The 20,761-nt window shown below is 42.1% G+C and overlaps 1 protein-coding gene across 1 annotated transcript in view; it reads left to right on the top strand.

Moving 5' to 3' along the window:
- Positions 1-20,000, top strand: part of chsy1 (chondroitin sulfate synthase 1) — a 50,613-nt gene extending 30,613 nt beyond the window's left edge. Inside the window, exon 3 of the mRNA XM_046391478.1 lies at positions 16,930-20,000. Coding sequence (XP_046247434.1) covers positions 16,930-18,522 — 1,593 coding nt within the window. The 3' untranslated portion in view covers positions 18,523-20,000. The remainder of the gene's footprint in view (positions 1-16,929) is intronic.
- Positions 20,001-20,761: the final 761 nt, after the last annotated feature.

Raw genomic sequence — 20,761 nt, 5'->3', positions numbered from 1 at the left:
TGCTAGGGAACAGTTAATTGTAAGTATGTCACACTAATAGTGCTAACAAACAATTAAGCCAAACCCTTTGGGTGTACCAGATGGAATCAAGTCATTGGTTGGCATATTTTCTCAACTCACTGTCTCCTTTGTTTCCCAGGTGCATCATGATGAACAAGTATAATGATATTTAATGTACAGAAATTCCTTTCTGTCATTGTAAGACAGGGTTTGCTTGAACCTGGGCTCTGATGTAATGTCAGCGTCAGCCTGCGCCTCCTCTCTGTCTCACCCCACTATCATTACACCCCTGGATCATTGCTTAAATAGCAGCAATGTGTACCATAGCCCCACCCAACAGTCCTCATTGCATGTGTTTCGGATTGTGTGGCAATTTGTGCACCGTCAACATGAGTAGTTGTTACAGAGTAAGCTTATTGTTCTTTGCGTTCACAAAGGCCAAGACTTCGGATTTCTGCGTGAACCCAGTTAGATCTGACTTGATTGGCTTTAGTTAGCTGAGTTTTTCACCTCATTTTGTAGGAAAATAACCTTGTTGGTAAATTTTTAACCGACCTAGGTTGTAGACAGAAAACAAGCTCCGTTAAGGAGCTACCATGCTAAATAAGGCTCAGTTTAGCAATTCACGTGTGACCTGAAACTGAAACAATATGCTTCAGCAAAATAACAGAGCCTCTCTTAATTCAGATTCAGATGCAAGTTGAAAGGCGATGGGTTGTGAAAATGTCTGTGATTGGGTCCTTTTGCTGTCAGCAGCCAGTGGTTGTCACATGTCTGCTGGTGGAAAGCTGAAAAGATCCCAGATAGTTTCCCAGGCCCGCTCAATGTGTCAGCGGTGACATCTGGACCGTGAGTCATAACCATCATCATACAGCTGTTGCCCTGTTTACCTGGGGGTCGGAGGGCCATGCTGTCAGCGGGATCAAACAGGAACAGGATTGTTATTAGTACCCCAGTCCTGCGACCCCACTCCCCCACCCCTGGGCAGGCCACAGGGCTGGGGGGAGGGTCTGCACAGCTGAACTCTCCAAACACTTGAGAAACTTTTAGACCTTGTCTTCTCATCATTACCCACCAGTGCTTCTGCTCCACATACAGGTCTTAGGAGAAGCATGGTGTTGTTTGGGTCATTACTGTAGTCATGGTAACATTTTTATTGCTACTCAGGTTCAGATTAAAATCAAAATCAAAATCCCAAAATCAAAAATGTATGTCTCCTCTCAGCTGTAGTACTATTTATTGATTTTGATTATTTTTGGTGTGAGTTCACTGAAAAAATGTCTGCCTTCTCTTGAATGTAGTGAGACAAGGTGCCTCTTCACTTGTGCTTAAAGAGCGAAAAACAAATTACTTTTGAAAAACTGAGAATTCATGATCCGATTACTCAAGATAATCCACAGACCTTGTTGTGAGAAGTTTAATGTAGGAACTATTTTCTTTCCGTATCATCGCGCAGAAGGAAATGCATCTGCTCATGTATGAGGGGCTCGTGGTCATGATAGGGGTGGGTTGTAAGCCTCGGCTGAGCTGTAACGTCAGTTAGCTAGCTAGCTAGCATCTGAAACTAATTTATTTCCATTTGGTGTGAGTGATTTGATTTTAGTATTTTTTTAACTACTTTCTGTTGATGAAGTGAGAGCTTCTGTTGGCAGCACTGCACTATTACTCAGGTACTGGCTAGCCAGTTTTTCTGTGTGTGTGTGTGTCTAATCACAGTGGCAATGTGACACTCACTGCCCTCACAGAGAATTTTAGTTGAGTTTATGTAAAATATCCTGCCTTCAAAAGACATTATACTTGGCTGGCATGCCATGTTGATGGACTCTGTTTCCTACAATGCAGTGTACTGCCCATTTCAATGCACTGAAATGGGCGTCACAAAATGGTTGTTGTTTTCACAGCCAGCAGCGGCTCAGAAAACAGTAACACATTTTAGAAGAATATATTTTACTGTTCCAATTTGATAGCTTGATAGATCGAATAGTGTCTAATTTGAAATTGTCACCTCAGTCCTAAATGACTTTTGACACATGCCTTTTATTAGTTCCTGGTAGTAGAAAGACTAATGAGTGGGATATTCCCCAATTTGTGTTTTAATGTCATATATTATGACATACACATATATTATGTCATAATATTCTGAATTATTATTAGGAATTCTCATGTTTATTTTGTCTGAGTTGGGACCAGGGGTGTAGCACCAAATTCTGGGCCCCGGTAATAATCCTCCTGAAGCTTCCCCTCCCCCGTTATCGTTTACTTCCTATGAATTACTTTGAAAATTTATAATACTGTATTCTGTATAACATTATACAACCACGCAGCACTTGACTCACCAGTCACTCAGGTTTTATTTCCTTTCTCTTCTCTCTCCTTTCTTTTCTGGTGGCCTGACTTAGGCTGACTCTATCTTAGAGAGAGACATGCTGTCGCAGCTCAGATCTCAGAGCGATGTTGCTTCGTTACCTTTCGCGAGTTCCACCAGGTGGAATGAACCATATTGCATTTTTGCAGGGGGTGCAGGTAGTCACAAACAGTCCTGATTTGATGAAAGCAGCCTTATTACTGATCTTTTAATGTTAATTACGTCATTTTTTACAATTGACATATTTAGATAAAAGCAAAAAAAAATATTCTAAACTTTACATGAAGCCATGAACGTGACAGACCATTTTTTGTTCACTTCATCTTTCCATATATTGAGTAAATCCAGGCACTTTTTTAAATAGTAAGATCTTGTTTTGCCTCAGTTCAGCATTTTTACCTTAATATTTTCAGGAGGTTGTAAGGACTGTTCTGTTCTGTTCCCGTCTCTTTGTCTTCCTTCGTTCTTCAGAGGATTTAAGAGCTTCAGACAGGATGAAACTGGAGAAATAGTGCCAGGTGCTTTTTTTTCATGCACTTCCTCTCTTAATTTACACACACTGTGATAAGAACTCTAAACATGGCACAGTGTGGAATTAGACTTCAAAGGGAGATTTCCTTTTGGAAGGGAAACATTGTTTAGGGCAGGGACTGAGGTGCAGATTGTAGGCTCGCATAAACATATTCACTTTCAGTTGTTGAGTGTGTGTGTGTGTGTGAGTGTGTGTGTGTTTGTGTGTATGTGTGTAGAAACACTTGTCTCCATGCTTTCCTACACCCACGTCCTAGTTCCTATTCCTCCTTCAGCTTCCTTGGGCGGCACTCAGTAAATGCTAGCTCCATGTACCAGCAAGACTCCACAAGTATGCCGTTGCCCACCACACAGCTATAATTATCTTCAACAATAAAAAAAAAGAAGAAATTTGACCAATATTGGGTAGATTTTCCCTTCGCTTTCATGGAAGGTTTTAATTTAGGCTTTTGCCTTGATGTCAGAGAGCAGTTCATGCTGTGGATCCGCCCGTGGTCGGCTCCTCTGCAGGCAGACAGACAGACAGTAATGAAGCAGCTGTCAGCTGTTGCCTTCTTCTTAGAATGATAAGTGACTGCTGTGAGCCTGTGGTGACAGGAAGGCCTCATCCACATCACACCTGATCTAACTTGGGGAACTCAATTGAGTATGGGATTGTAGGTTATAGCAGTGACTAACTCCAGTGTGTTACAAGCTGTTTACATCGGGAATCAGTGAGTTCTGCTTGAATTGATCACAACTGGGCATGTCTAGGTACGTGAGTCCTCACCTGGCATTAGAAAAATGGTCTCCACATGGTCTCGACTGACCATTTGTGACTGCATCTGGCTTGATGTGCAAATAACAAGATACACATAATAACCAACACGAACCACAAGCATGTTTGGAAGATGAAATAAAAACTTGTTGGAATGTTCCTTTTTACACAAATAATGATAAAATACCTAGAAGGCCCAAATCATTAAGATTTTGTCATAGACAGCATTTCACAATTTCTAGGAAGTTTTTCCTCACTCAACAACTCACACAAAATAGTTACAAACTATTTTGATAATCAATTAACCATTTCAGTCATTTTTCAAACAAAAATTGCAAAGATTTGTGGATTCCAACTTCTTAAATTTCAGGATTTTCTACATTTCTTGTCATTTATGATAGTAAATGAAGAGTCTGACAAGACAATGACATCATATTAGACTCTGGGAAATTGTGATTAACAATTAATTGTCAGAATTAATCGGCAGATTAATCAATAATGAAAATAATAACAGTGCTAAACTGTTCGACTGATCGAATCTCAAATGTGTCATGAGTGCATCTAAAGTGCATTCAGACCTGTACTGAGTGGTCAGATCACTCAGGACCGATGCTCTTCATCACTTGTGTGGGATGCTGTAAGGATGAGGACTGCCCTGATGGCACGTTGCCATTCACATCCATTGTATGCATTGCATGTAATCTAAACCTTTCTGCTTTCTGGACAACTGGAGGTGCTCAGGCAGCACCCCCCCTGTTGTGATGCCAGAGTGCAGTGTCGGACATCCACATCCTGATCACACCTCTGTCACATTACTGATCTGAACTGAGGGCAGGACACTCATCTTTTCACTGTCACCAATCCAATTTGATCTCTTTTTGCTTGTCACTGAAGTCTGCATGTGTGTTACTGGGTAAGAGTTTCATCATGGGGTCAGAGGCGCTCAGTTCTTATAAAGTCAGTAATCCTGCCTTCTGGGACTCGCCTTTGTGTGTTTGTCTTTGAGTAGATACTTTTGCTGTGTTTCCTTAAATACAAGATGAAAGTGTGTTTACCCATTGAGTTTGTGTTTGATTCTTGGTGTGTGTGTGTGTGACCAGAGTAAGAACAGCCTCTGGTATGGCATGATGAAAGTCACTACGGGATTAGACCTCCTCTTCAGCTCTTTTACCTTCTTGTGTTCTTCAGCTTTTGGCTTTGTACATAAAATATTTTGTCAATTTCTGTATCATAATGTCTGCTGCTGCTGCCCAGTGCCAAGATAATTGAACTGAACCTTTCTAACACGAAGTTCATTTTCACAATTACATCAGCATGGGCAGCAGCTAGTGACATTTTGATCTCTTTTTTGGAAGTGTGCAGTTGATTCTAAGTAGTATTCCAATGAAAGTGAGACGTCTAAAACCTCCTTGGTCTTACTTTTGATCGGGTCAGGTGTAGGGACAGTTTAGGAAACGGGAGCAGTCAGATGATGTGACAGGCTGTAAACAAACATGATCGGTTAGACTACTGATTAGACACAGTTCTTTAAACTGAGAAACTGAGGAACTGTAAAATTCTCAGTCAGAATGTCTGTGGATCCACTTCCTGTAAATGAACACACAGTTTTCCTGTGAAATTTCAGGCTTGTCCTCACTTTGTCTCAGACATGTCTGATCATCTGGGCTGTGTTCAAGTACATCCAGTACTTTGTCATCAGTGATAAAAACACTGAACACAATAATCAAAATAAGATCCAAGTTGGAATACAATGGAAATGTCCTTTGAATTTTATGCTGAGTAAGGAGCTATTTGTATGATCATTTGTTGGTAACTTAATGTGTCTAGGCATCTTTTGGTTGTTTTTGTGTGTGGAGGGGATGCGAGGGAAAAGGGTTCAAAAAAACAAAGTGCATAACTATAAACAGCTTTGCCTCTTGTAGCAGTACATTATCAGCATCACCAGCAGTAAAGACAGTTCTACACTTAAATTTCTGTAGAGTTCTGGTGACCCATAGTTGCAGTGTGATCTCTGTGCAGTCACCTGTTAGTGCTGGTGAATATTCAGTGAAGTCTGGCTCCCCAGCTGACGACACTGAGTGTTTCTGTTACAGCGCAGCCTTATTCAGACGGAAGTGAAGCAAGTGTCTAGTTCTGCTTTTGCCGTGTGTAAAGTCACTGCGGCTGCCTTGTCATCTCTCTTGGTTTCCTCGTATGTGCAAAACGGCTGCGTTTTCTGTAAAACTGATAACGTGTCCCATACACACACACATTCATGCAAAAACGAGCAAGCGGTCATACTGTAGAAAAAAATGAGTGCGTACACTCACTTTGGAGAATGGAACATTTTAGTTTAAATAAAGAGTATGATGATTGTGGCATATCAGGCTTTGTTGTATCCTGTGTTTGGGGTGCTTTCCATGGGACACCCAGAGTTTTCCGTAAGTGTCGGCTGGAGCGTCCAGACATTCGAACATTTTCAGCCGACTACTTTCTGCTTTCAAGTCACGTTATGTTTTAGATGTCAGTTGTTTTAGCTAACACTATCTTTTCACCAGAATAAGGATTTTAGTCCTCAGCTAAGCTAGACCTGAGCTGAGCTATTGCTCTGCTCTGGTCTGCTTAGTGCTTACCCAGGGCAGGTAGAGTCTATGTTCAGGCAAGTGAAATGCATCATCCAGTTTTCCAATTGGGCAAGTGATGTCTCATGTTACATTATCTGTACTGTCTCACTGAAGCAGAGCTTTTCCCGCTGAGGTGTATGCACAAGACTGACTCACCACCACGTGCTGAACAGGACTGAATACTGGACACCATAGAAGTTAACTCTGGGGTCTGCTATGTTACAGTTTAAGTTGCTTAATTTTGCCCAGAAGCTAAACATTAGCTGTCCCAACTTGAGGTACAGTGCAATCATGTTCATTTGTGAGCCATCCTTAAACTGCAGTGTCTTTTTGGAGACTTTGTAATAGACGTCCAAATGATAAATCAGACACTGAATGTCCTCTGTGTTGATTTTTCTATTTTTCCAAGTTAAAAATAGCTGTTGTCGTTGTTAGCGTGGTGATTAGCCGTCTGACAATCTTATAATGACTTTGCTGAGTCTGCTGACCAATCAGAGGCTGTGGTTCTGACTCGTGGGCCAGCTAGCGAAAGGTTCAAACCCTGACTCCTTTCTCACCTCTTCACAACTGACCAATCACCACAAAGTGGATGTGAATGTGGGATTACCAGTTTCAGAACACTGCAAGAATGGTCAGGCATAGCCCTCCAGTCCAGCTTTGTCTTTTCATTACTTTTTAAACGCTTTAAATTTTCCTCTCTGTTCTGCGGTAGTTGTTTGAGCTTTGTTCTTGCCAAAGGTAGACATCAAACACTGAGATTTTGGAAGACTTCTTTCCAACACTCCTCTACTGAGATCAGGTCTTAATTTATTTAAAAGAAATGAGCCACTGTAGATGGTGGCACTAAGTCAAAAGCTCCTTTTATGCAACCTTTTCAGACTGTCTTTTGAAGACAGTATTCTATACTTGCACAGATGATCATTAGCTGGACTTCAGAAATAAGCTTTCAATAAGCTTTTTTGCTTTTTTCTCGAACACTTATTTCACCCACTCTCACTGTGTTATACAGTATATAATATCAGCTCAGGCCTTCACTGATTTAGGTTGCTTAATGACTTTGAGATAAGGACTTCAGGCTGAAGTCAAGTCCAACATTTGATCAGATTTTGTATGGGTCCCATGAGTCCCATATGTGGGAGGATGTTTAGGTACACTGTGGATCAGGACAGAATGGAAAACTCAAGGGTCAGGATGAATATAGATTAGAAGGTTTATCTTATCTGTTATTTCAGAGTGATTCTCCTGCTGCAGCTGTTGTAATTTGTTATTTGTTATAAATAAAAGTCAAATTAAAAGCCTGCTTTCAACAGAAATCATTATTGACTGAAAATAGAGCAAAAAGACATATTGTTGTTTAGTAAAGTGATACAAAATTCTTCAGAATTCAAAGAACTGTGTTCCATAAAGCTTTTTGTTTTTTTGGCCCTTGACTTTCTTCTGTAATTGAGCCTCAACAGTTCATATCTCCCATCTCTCCCTGGGAGCCTGAGCTAAAGAAGAGAGAGGACATCCGGACAGGGGGAGCGGCTGGAGGGAACAAATGGCCTTTTCTGCTCCTGTCACCCAGTCCTGTCCAGTCCTCTGTGGACACACAAACCAAAGGCCCTGTTCACGTTCCTCTTTTATTAGTGCTCTTGGCATGCTGGTGTAATAAGAGCTCATATCCAGTGGTAGCACCAAGTGATAATGGAGCTTATCAAGTTGCACTCATCTTATTGTGATGTGCAACACATGAAGCCTGAACAGCCCATTTAGTCTGATTTATGATAAAGATGAAAACATATTAAATATCTCAGAAAATAAACTCTTTTCAGGCATGGACTTTATTGTTAGTTAATACACTTTCAGTTCAGAGAATTAGTGTGGTGTTTTTCTAGGTTTTTCCTAATGTCAGCAAATCACCCCAACGAAAAGTCCTAAACACAACCGTTTCTCAGTTCTTTTTGACTTTGTCACCCTGTCTGTGACACTCAGCCTCCCAGCACAGTTTGTCACTGCTGCAGGTGAAAAATATTTTTTTAAAAAACACTTCACAGAAATGTTTTCAAAAACGGGAAGTGTATCTTTTAGCAGACTTAATACTCAAATATGAAGAAATAGTGCAGTTGTTGGTGTAGTGATGGAAACATGTTTCCAGGGCATCAGTGTGGCCCAGTGATGTATTTTTAGTAGTTTTGGGGCAACAATGGAGCACTGTGGTTACAACAATGAATGTAACCAAAGTCTGATATACAGTATCAGGCTGGTTACAAGTGAATATCACCAGCCTGAGACGTTTTCTGGCTTCCTGCTCACTCAGTATCTATCAGCGTTTCTGTAAGTCCTCATACGTGGCTGACATCTAAACTTTCACATTAACTGACAGAGGATACATTATGTTGTGGTCTAATTGTCTTTATGTACTGCATATAATGCACAAATTGTGTAAACGTGTGTTTTATGCTTATGCTGTCCTTCACTTTCAGCCCCAAATGTAATTATTTTTTTAACAGTTTGATAATTGTATGTTTAAGCACACAGCACGTTTCCTTCAGACTGCTAATTCGGAGTTTAAATACACAGTCACAGATCAAATCTAACTTATTATCCAGTCAAACCTTAGTGCTTGTGTGTTTTGAGTATCGTCAGCTCGTCTCTCTCTGACTTGCTCAATCACTGTTCCCACACTGGGTGTTACTGTTAGATCATGCTTAAAGGAAACACACACCTACCACCTCTCCTTTGATGTTTAATCACCTTAAAGTTGATTGTTACTTCAGTGTGGTGAGAAAATTAACTGGATTGGCCATATCATACTACATTAATAATATCCTTGTGTAACAACCTCAAAAACCTGGTTGATATAAAACCCTTGCTGTGTGACAAATTTGTGTTCTAATGTTGTACACAGGCTTTGCTTCAGCAGTTTTGACTTGTGTCTTTATCTTGGTCTTGATTGGGTTTTGTCCTGCTTTGGTGTTGATCTCTGGACCTGGTCCCATCTCCTCAAAGTCTTGGTTTTGTCTAAGTCTTGAAATAGTCTCGGTCCTGACTTGGTCCTGGTTTAGGGGGTCTTGACTACAACTCTGGTTTTCTGTGAATTGCGGAGCTCTGCCAATGCGTTGACTCATCAAAACTAGCAACGATCGTGCTGGGACAAGACTTTGAATTAGAGGAAATAGATAGTAAATTCAACTGCCAAAGATTTTATATACTGAGATTGAATAAACTACTTTACGCTATGATTTTACATTTTGCTGTTTTTATTAGGCTGCTGGTTCGACATTAGTCACCAGCAGCAGCCGCAGCCTTGTATAGAAAAGCTGATATAGAGACGGATGAGTAGATGGATGCAGTTCAGACAGCGTAGTCCAACAGGATAGCATAGTGTCACCTAAAGTGACTGACTTGTGGTTGTGCTGCAGTGAAGTGACGCGAACGTGTCAGTGCTTGCTTCATATCCTTGTGGGCAATGCCTGCTAACTCATACTGCTGCTATGTTCTGGGAAAGTGGTTTGAGTGTTGTTTTTTTTTTTTTTAAATTTGGTCAATTTCCAACCAAGAATACAGGAAGAACTGGAATGTTTTAGCAGTTTGTAGCCCATGAACTGATGATGTTGTTCTAAGAGTACAGGAAAGGAAACTAGTGTTCTTTGTATTTATCTGTTCAGTGAATGAAAATGACACATGTCGACACTGTGTTATTTAAATTGTCCACGTCTGTGTTTGCAACAATAATGTGTGAGCTGTTTATGAAAACGAAATACAGTATAAGATTTTCAGTTGTTGCAGTACGTGATAAGTGTGATCCCAGAATTGTTTCGTCCTCTGTGCTCCGACTCTGTTGTTCTGTTTGCATATCGTGGCTGCTGTATATTATCCAGACCTGAGCCTGTTCGACCAACACCCTGTCTTTGTTTGGTGCTTTATCAAATCATTTTGTGCCACAGATTTCACCATCTCCTCAGTCCCTCTGCTGAGTCAGAATCCGTCATTTCTACAGACTCTCTCCTTTTGCCAGCGGCTCTGTATGTTTGAAAGGTGTATTATATTTTCTGCGCTTGTTTAAACTATAAACAGTTTGAACAAGAGTGAAAACATAGAACAGAACCCCAATGATACTGGATTTTTTGGACAATACTGATGTCAGGGAGTAAAAAACTTCTTATAACTACATATTGGCGCATATGACAACATACACACCCATACCACTATGCCTGTGATAAGCCAATATCGCTCAACTGATGAATCGGTAGGGTTCAAATTTGGATCCCTCTCATTTGTTTATGATTTGAACTGGATTGACTGTGCTGTCATTAAAACTACTGAAGCAAGGCATTTCTACAGAATTCCCAGTGACTTACGCAAGCTTAGACCCGCAGTGTCTGTTGTTGTCATCACAGAATGTTGCTGGAAATGTTTCAGATAGAAAAATAAGTAGGCATACATTTTATAGTTGAGACACAAACAGACATGAAACAACAACTGGAAAAGTTAAGAGTAAATAAAGTCTGTAATTGGTTTGTGCTGGAGCAATGCAGTTTTAGGACAACAGTTCTTAGATGAGCCTTTTAAGAGAAAAAGCATCCATGACTTTTCATTCTTGGTCATTTTTTTCATATTACACTGCTATGAACGTGGCAAATAGTCAGTCAGTATAAAGAGTTACGGTTTATCCTATACCTTTTTCACATCAAAGTTCACACCAGTAACTTTCTTACACTTACACTTTCTTTATCTCTGTTTTGTTTGTAGTTCTTGGTTGTAGTTGAGTGGTGTAGAGTCACAATGGAATCCAGTTGAGTTTGACAGATTTACATTTGGTTTACACGTGGGTGTCAACTTTTGTTTTGGCTTTGGGAGCCATCATGTTGTCTTTATACCATATACGGTCAATGGCACCTACCAAGTTCTTCGCTGTAATGAACTGAACAACAAAATACTTTCATGTGTGCCTACCCCGCTCAACTTTTTAGAGATCCTCTGGCTCCATATAATTGCCGTTCCAGTGGAGTTCGTTCTTTATGACCATATAGAGGTGTCAAGCAGTCTCATGTCAGGCTGTAATTTGTCTGTTTAAAGGTATGTTTGAAATCTGACCCCTGCTACTCTGTGCTGTGACTCTGCTGCTGCTGTACAGTAGAAACTTTCAGTTTTTAACCAGCTGTCTTTCAGCAAGGCTCCCTGTTAGTATTTATCTCCTCATGTTTCCCATCTTTGAGTTCACATGTATGAACAGGGACTAAAGCAGTGCTCCCTAACCTAAATTTTTTTTTTTTTTTTTTCTCAAAAGTTAAGTCATACTGGACTTGTGCTTATATGCATTCACATGAACAGTCTATCAAAGTACCTCCCAGCAGGACTTTAGCATTTGTTTAGAAGGGGCAGTCCCAATATTTCTGTCATGGTAGTCTACATCAGCAGTTCTCTGTTGACCATGCAGGCTCCCTCACCAGCAGTCCACAGGTTAGATGGCTAATATTAATGAAGTCATCTGGTATCATGATGCTGTTGATGGTACGACCACCTCCCATCACACACATCAGTACCAGACCTATTGTGGAGCTGTCTTAGGTGTGAGAGGCTTTTCCCTGAGTGGAGAAATTAGTTTGGACAGACCACCCTCGTATACAAAAGAGCCAATTACCGCAGCATAATGCCGTCTCCAATTAGATTTGCATGGCCCGCTCAGAGGCAGCCACTGCCTATTGTCCTGCAGATTAAGCCCAGTCAGAGAGGCAGCCATCCTGCTCTGACTGAGCCTCAGGCTTCACTTCCACTGCATGCACATACTCTCCTCGCTGCACCAGGTCTTCCAGTGCCACATAGCCAGACCTCCATCTGTGTATGCAAACACACAGTCTGTTGTACTGATGAGTGACAGCTAGCATGCATGATGTCACAGAAGACAGATGAAAGGTCAAAATCTAAACAGCAGAGTGTGAGATTTCCAGATATTAATTCTTAATGTTCCAAGATTAAAAAATCACCATATTTCTCATCATTCAGCACTATAGCATACAGTATTTTTATTAGCCCCTCTCTGCCTGGTAAATCCCCATGTCTTCCAAAATTCAAGTGAGGTGAGCTTTCTGTGATAAACTGATATTCTCCAAGCCCCCTGAGATAACCCTGATGACAGAAATTTTTCAGATCCACAAAAGACATGAAGTGTTTTCACAGGCAGAGTGATATTAATAATGATGCAGTTGGTAGAGTGTCACTGATTAGAGTGAAATCTTCCCTACCTAAGGTCCAGCCCAACCTTTTCATCAAATTCTGATGAGGTCACCATTGATTGATATCTATCAACTTGTCAGGATGAGCCATTTTGCCTTTTCCTAGCACCTATACATGAAAGTCAGCTACAGTGACGTTAGCAGGCTCATGGGTGTCGTTGTATTTAAAACCATCTACCATACCAAACTGCCATGATTTCTCCAAGAAGATGAACTGAACCTAAAAACTAAACCTTATGGTCAAAACATGAACTTGTAATTTGGTTGAATTATCCAGGGCACTCCACTTTCTCTGTCCTGGGGAACATTGAGGATATCATTCAAAGAAAACTTTGAAATGGGAATTTAAAGTGGAGAAAACAACTTGGGCAACCAATCCCCAAACCAATCTTGAATTTCCCTCAGGATCAATAGAGTGTCTATCTATCTATCTATCCCAGTCACAACTCATCTTTCCTGTATGTTGTAAATGAGTTGGTTCAGACTTTGCTCAGGTTACCAACAGAAAGGATATCCTGAGTCTTGAGGGTTGCCAGGCTGCAGAGGGATTCTCTGCAGAGAATCAGTTTCAGGGCATTTGCAGTCTTGTGGTGTGCAGCAGTGTGTTTATTTAGGCTCTGCACCCCTGCAGGATAATGCTATCATTTGACTAATGTAGTCACAGCACAGACCCTTCTCACGACGGACTCATTGGTTTGGTATCTCCCTTAACTTCAGATAACTTACTTTGTCATTGGCTGTGTTGTTTGTTTGATAGTATTGTTTCTCTTGTTTGGCTTTGGTTAGTGTGTGTGTGTGTGTGTGTGTGTGTGTGTGAAGACCCACCTTACTTATGGGAACAAAATGCAAGACTTGCTTTAAGGTTAGGCTGAGGTTAGAGTTAGGAATAGGATTAGGCAAGTAATGTTTATTGTTATGGTTAGGTGATAGTTAAGCCTCCAGGAAGTGAATGTAAGTCTATGTAATGTCCCCACAAGTGATCGAAACATGACTGTGTGTGTGTTTATGTGTGTTTGTGTATGTCTACTCTTCCATTTTTTATTTATTTGTTTACTGATAGGTCAATAGGTCAAAATAAATAAATATGTGGAGCCCCCTCTGCTGGAGCACAATTCAAAATTCTTCAAATGCTCTGTCTGTCCTTATAGACTGTAAATTTTGAATTTGGCAGGTCATTACAGTTCAAATCCCACATTCAAAGAAATACATTTCAAATAAAAAAGCAGTTGCTCTAGTGTAAAATACAAGCCTCACATGACTCTTTCTTTGAATGGGTCACATATAATGTGTTAATGGTGTTTATTGAAGATCAGTTTGAGACAACTTTTGTTGTGAATTGGCACTATATAAACAACTGAATTGAATTGAATTGGTTGAGACCTTTGAGCAGCCATTCTGCTTATCATCAGCACCCAAAGCTTTGTCACAGCTGTGTCTGAAATGAAACACACAAGCTCCCAGCAACTCATGACTTACCTTTCTCTTGCTTTTGTTAGAGATCCATTGTAGTTGGGGAAGGGAAGTTGTGAGGTTAATGACTGTGAAGAAATTGCACTAATGAGTCATAAGTTGCAACAGTGACCACAAAAGTGGAGGTCATGTAATTAGGAAGGGTGCTAACGATGGTGAAGCTGCAGGAGAGAGACATAAACATCCTGACCAGTTGGCTGTCAGCTGATGACCACTGGTGTTACCCTGCTGGATACAGTCTGAGCCGGCACACAGCTCTCGTTCAGCATCACTATCAGCTGAACCAGCCTGGAAAAATACTGTGGGGAAGGGAGGGAATCTACTCAGGTATACAACTTCAACCTTTGCCCCACGAATAAAACAAATACAGGCAAACAAAAGTATGTATGTATGGGAGTAACTGGAAGAAGACAGTACTGTAAGAATGATTCCTGCAGCATCCTTTTATGTTAATCTGATTTAAAATGTCTGTCTCATGTGTGACAAAGCACACTGGGTCATATTCATAATCTCATCTGTATTTTTATTTTTTATTCATTTTCTTAAGCATCACCTCTCGTGCATGGTGTTAGTTTAATCAGTATTAAAACCTTTTTTTCCCCCTTGTTATCGTCACGTAAAGTCTAATCTGATACTTACACTTAACTATTGTGTAAAGGCTTGCCGCACTGAAAGAGTGGAGAGGACAAATGTTTTGCCACTAAATCAGTGAATTTTGAGTCACCCCCCTTGAGTGTGCTTGAACATTGTCGGACAACACAGCAGGCTGTCAGAGGGAATGTTACACATGTATATCTATTGGTTGTGGCACATGCAGTGGCCTGGTTTCAGATGTAAAAGCTGACCCTTCACCTCTGAAGGCGCAGTTTGGCTCAAGACGTCCATTAATGACAAGGTCACAGTGTGTTTTGATTGGCAGGCTGCCCTCTCTTAGGTGCAGAGGAATGCAGGCTAATGCCATGGAAAAGCAAAGAGTTGCTCAGGCAGTTCCTGTGATCGTGTTCAGCTTCAGGTATCACTTTCCATAGCTCTCAGGCCTGTCCTGTCTTATTCCCTGTATGGCCTTTCCCTGGGGATCGGGCTTGTGGCTGCATTCCAGAGCCGTCCTCTCAAATTAGACTTTCTGGGGGTTGCAGCCGTTCTGATGCTCCCTTCATTGGGAGTCAACGACACAAACCCTGCCTTTTTGACCACGGTTGAGATCTTGCCAGCTTGTTCTAAAGCAGCTGTCCCAATGTTTACACTTAAAGCCTCCTGCGATTTGAGGAACAGTAGGTTTGTAAAGCTCCAGCAGGTCTGCAGTAAACACTAACTTACTTACATGTTGTCAGAGTTGGACTTTGTGCTGGGTGTTGTACAACACACTCCTTGAGGCCCTTAATTTGGAGTTTACACAAGAAAAATAAAGGACAAAAACTAATGCTATTGGTTTACGTTCTGTGTATTTACATGTATTATGTGGTACTTTTAGTTAAAGATATACTAGTGTGGAATTTCAGAGCCTTTCAGGGCCCACCCCTAAATAAAGATTTTTGTAAACTTGTTTTGTAACCTCAGGATTCTGTCACTTGTGCCAGACCAGACTTTATCTCTTTTTTTGACAAGAATGAATAGGCTACAAAAACCATCAGAATAATTTTCATACTGTTGGACTGATGAATGTTTGCCTAAAGGCCTCAGACTCCACAGCTGAGAAAGACTGCAAGCCTTTTTACGTTAGTGACCAACACTGTCATCATTCATCCTCTTTGCTGTCCTCCTCCCTCTGCAGCCGATGAAAAGAAACTCACGGTTGGACAGACTGCTGGTAGAGAGGAGGGGCTGGTTGGTCACAGCTTCAAAGTCTAGAAGAAATCAACAATTTTTTTGGCACATTGCTAATTAGTCATAGTGCTGCATATAATTGGAACTTGTAGCTTTATTCAACCCATAACTTACTGTGAAGGACTGTGTAAAATTCTTCATCTGTAGATGAAGAGGGGACTAGGAGGTGTCAGAGGCTTTGCATTTCTTCTATTTTATTGTCCGCTTCTTCAGCAGGATGAGTTGTTCTGACTGTCCACTTTATTGTTGCAGTGGTGGAAAACAAGTGTTGTCGATTTGAGTAAAATACAACCTCAAATCTGTTTCAATGGCTATGCTATGGCCTCTGCTTTGAGGTGCTTCCCACTGTTTGTGTGTGTGTGTGTGGGGGGGGGGGGCGGTAGGGGGTAGAGGAACTCAGTCTCACCCTTGTGAAAACAGGCGGTGACACTGAGAGAAAGGGAGAGAAAGGCACAGAGGCTAACATCCTTATTCAGAGCCAGGTTTCAAGTGGCATCTCCAGTAACAACTATGTAATTATTGTTACTATATTATTTACCATTTACTAAATTCTGATATTTGTTCCATGAAATTGTATTAACTTATTCCCAACAGTTTATTCTCTTCATTTCGTAGCATGTCTCTCGGCTGCACTGCTTCCAGTGCGTGTATGTGGATGTTTGATTTTTGTCCAATCAGATTTCAGCCTCTATGTGTTGCCATGTCAGTCTAATCTGCGCAGGGCCTTCAGAATCAGTAGTGCTGGCCCACGCAATTTAAACTATATTAGCTGTTGACTGTTTCTTTAACCAATCAGATTTCAGAATCTTCACTGTGACGCTTCTCAGGTCACAGCGAGGCCACAGCTAGCTGGCCCTGGGAAGCGTCAGTGTGACTAGCACGTTCTGAACTGCTCCAGATGATGTACATGGCACAGTTGTGCTTGTAGTGTAGATGTTTGGAGTTGTCTTACTTGTGTTTCTTGTTGTATTAATAATGATAATTATCCTCTCTCTCTAATGCCACGCCTTGTCATATTGCGTTTTTGGATAGTATTGATGGTTTTGTTTTTTTTGTCCGTAGGGGCACACCTGGCAAAAGTGATAAGAATTTCCATGTGTTATGACGAGCTTCCAGTGTTCCTCAGTGGCACTAACAACAATCTGTTTCCTGTCTCCACAGATGCAGCAACTCTTCTATGAGAACTATGAACCAAATAAGAAGGGCTACATACGAGATCTCCACAACAGCAAGATCCATCGAGCCATCACCCTCCACCCCAACAAAAACCCTCCCTACCAGTATCGCCTACACAGCTATATGCTCAGCCGCAAGATCGCCGACCTTCGCCACAGAACCATTCAGCTCCACCGCGAGATTGTCCAAATGGGGCGCTATGGGGCGGCTGAACCCAGCCGAGAGGACCTCCAGCTGGGCATGCCACCATCATTTATGCGCTTTCATCCACGGCAGAGAGAGGATGTTCTGGAGTGGGAGTTTCTGACAGGGAAGTACCTGTTCGCAGCATCTGATGGTCAGCCTCCTCGCCGTGGGATGGATTCCTCCCAGAGGCAAGCCCTGGATGACATCATCATGCAAGTGATGGAGATGATCAACGCCAATGCCAAGACACGGGGGCGGGTCATTGATTTCAAAGAAATCCAGTACGGCTACCGGAGGGTCAATCCCTTATATGGGGCAGAGTATGTGCTTGATTTGCTGCTGTTGTACAAGAAGCATAAAGGAAAGACCATGACAGTTCCTGTGAGGAGGCACGCCTACCTTCAGCAGACTTTCAGCCGGATTCAGTTCAGAGAGGAAGAAGAGATGGATGCCAGAGCTCTGGCCAGCCACATCAACAAGGAGTCTGACTCCCTCTCATTTCTGTCCAACTCCCTCAAGATGCTGGTGCCCTTCAAGCTGGCCACCTCTGGCCAGGACCAGAGGGAACCAAAAGAGAAGAAGGTCAACATCTTGGTACCTCTGTCTGGACGCTATGACATCTTTGTGCGATTCATGGCCAACTTTGAACGGATTTGTCTGATCCCCAACCAGAATGTCAAGCTGCTGATCCTGCTCTTCAACACAGACAACAACACAGAGCGGGTCAAGCAGGTGGACCTAATGAGAGAATATCACATGAAATATCCCAAGGCCGAGATGGAGATAAAGCCTGTCACCGGTTCCTTCTCCAGGGCTCTGGCTTTGGAAATGGGTTCCTTGCACTTCTCTAACGATTCATTGCTCTTCTACTGTGACGTGGATCTGCTCTTCACCAGCGACTTCCTCAAGCGATGTCGGACCAATACCGCCCTGGGAGAACAGGCCTACTTCCCTGTCATCTTCAGCCAATATGACCCCAAAGTGGTATACGCTGGGAAGGTCCCTAGCAACAACCACTACGTCTTCACGTCCAAGACAGGCTTATGGAGGAACTACGGCTTTGGGATCGTCTGTGTCTACAAGGGAGACTTGGTCCAAGCTGGAGGCTTTGATACTTCCATACAGGGGTGGGGACTGGAGGATGTGGACCTTTTCAATAAATTTGTCCAGTCAGGGATTAAGTTGTTCAGAAGCACAGACACAGGGATAGTGCACGTCCACCACCCTGTCATATGTGACCCCAATCTGGAGGCAAAGCAATATAAGATGTGCCTGGGCTCCAAAGCCTCGTCGCACGGCTCCACCCAGCAGCTGGCCGAGCTCTGGCTGGAGAAGAACGACCACGGCTTCAGGAGACTGGCCAGCAATAACGGCTCAGTTAGGACAGCGTGAGAAAGGCTGGGCTGCAAACTGTCATAATCTGAACCTGAACCCGGTCTGAGCTCACTTGCTCCTGCTAGTGGTGTTCTCACTACCTAATTTATTTTTTACTGAAATGAAAAACTTCACATGGATATATTTTGAAATTACAACTTTTTTTGTTTTCTTTTTTTTAAAGAAAATATACAGAAGCGCCATGATGGACAATTCATAGACACAGTCTGGGCTCTAGTATGGAAGTACATATTTTGAGTCATTATAGAAGGAATATTGATATGACTAATATTCCTGTGTGAGTCTGGTTACAGCAGGGGCCTGAGGCTCCCCAAGCCTGTAATGTGTTATTTGTCAGACAGTGGGAGGCAGGAGGGCTGGGGTTGTTCATGCATACCTCAGTGCAACATCGTGTTCCTTAATTATTCCATTTGTCTTGTGAGCAGAAAACAGACTGGTGTCCATGTACTCTGACACCAGCAGTGCTCGAAATATAACTTTTGATTGTGAATGTTTACAAAGCATTTCATCAATGAAAACTTAAAATCGCAATGATTAGAATGGGCCATTTAATTTGATTTCTGTGATTTGTTTTCTTTTCCATTTGGTTTCGGTAAGATGACACTGTTACTGTTACTCCAGGATTTCTTTGTATTTTTCTTTATTATTAATTTCTGTGAACCCAACTGCTGGATTTTATATCTGCAATTCATCCTTTGCTGTCTAATTTATTGAATTTGCAGGCTCCATTTTTGACTTTCTGACTGTTGAAATATGTATATTGGAAAGATTGTATAACCATGTCACTTGTGGGATAGTGTGTTTTTTATGTTCCTTTTCTTAAACTCATTATCACCAAAGAGTTTTGCACAGTCTGCTTTAGGTATCATGTTGCCTGTATGTGTGTGTGAGAGTGAGAGTGAGAGTGAGAGTGAGAGTGAGTGGGTGGTGTTCTGCAGGCACAAACATGAAACTGGCTGTATAATGAAGAGTAAACACATAAGCTCTGACTATCCCAGGCCTTTCTGATGGGTGAAGTGGGAACCAGTCTGGCCTTTATTCCAGTGGGTTGACATGGGAGCAGCGCTCTGGTCGGCCAGCTCAAGTCAAACATCACTGTCTCTCTTTAGAAATGACTTTCCTTTCATGTTGAAATAAAAAGTGTTGTGGCTGGTCCCAGTCTGCAGAGGTGTGGCTTCAATGCTGATTTCACTGAGCTGTGATGTGAAAACCCACATTGTCTGGTCCTGTGCCACAGGTTTGTCCTGCTCCTGCCTGTGTTACCTATAGGCAGGTATTGTATGTTCTAGCACTCCATCGGATTAATGCTCCTCCTTCGGCGTTACAACATGACTGGCTGATTTAAGACTGATATAACAGGACAAGTCAGTGTTTTTGGTTTTATTTGACCTTTTTTTGTAATTTTTGTTCTTTTCAGCTCTGTCCAAGTGGGCAAGGTTTTCTATTTAAAAAGAAATAAAATGGGGGGAAAAGTATTTGCTGCCTTTGTGGTATTTTTCTCAATCTGTTGCATTTCTAGGGCGGCACGGTGGTGCAGTGGTTAGCGCTGTCGCCTCATAGCAAGAGGGTTCCAGGTTTGAATCCCGGGCCCTTCTATGTGGAGTCTGCATGTTCTCCCTGTGCCTGCGTGGGTTTTCTCCGCCCACAACACCAAAAACATGCACATTAGGTTAATTGGCTACTCTAAATTGCCCCTAGGTGTGAGTGTGAGAGTGTGTGGTTGTTTGTCTTTGTGTGTTGGCCCTGCGATTGACTGGAGACCAGTCCAGGGTGTACCCCGCCTCTCGCCTGTAGTCAGCTGGGATAGGCTCCAGCTCTCCCGCAACCCTGACGGATAAGCGGTATAGAAAATGGATGGATGGATGTTGCATTTCTACGTGATAGTCACTACCGAAACAACGGGCCAAATGCAGGGGTCGTCTTAAGGCCGTTATCATTCAATTTGTGTCAAAGTGGTGGATGCTGCCAAACAAATTTTCAATTCATCTGCGATGGTGACACATTGTCTTCAGGGCCCCTGAGGGCGTTGGGCCCTCGTGGCTTTGGGGACATTCCTATGCTGGAATTCATAACCGGCCCATGAAAAGAGTCATTTCAGAACCAACTCTGACTGCAAAGACACGCCAGCATTTGATACTGTGATTAAAACAACAATATATCAACCAATCCCCTCATACAGCAGCTCCAAGTACATCCTGAAGGAAAGTGTGAAGCAGTTGAGTTGAATCTCATTGGT

This window comes from Scatophagus argus, chromosome 1 (genome assembly GCF_020382885.2).
Source record: "Scatophagus argus isolate fScaArg1 chromosome 1, fScaArg1.pri, whole genome shotgun sequence".
In the NCBI taxonomy this organism is placed as follows: Eukaryota; Metazoa; Chordata; class Actinopteri; family Scatophagidae; genus Scatophagus; species Scatophagus argus.
The sequence above is the reverse complement of the archived record's forward strand: the minus strand, read 5'-3'. Positions and strand labels throughout refer to the sequence as shown.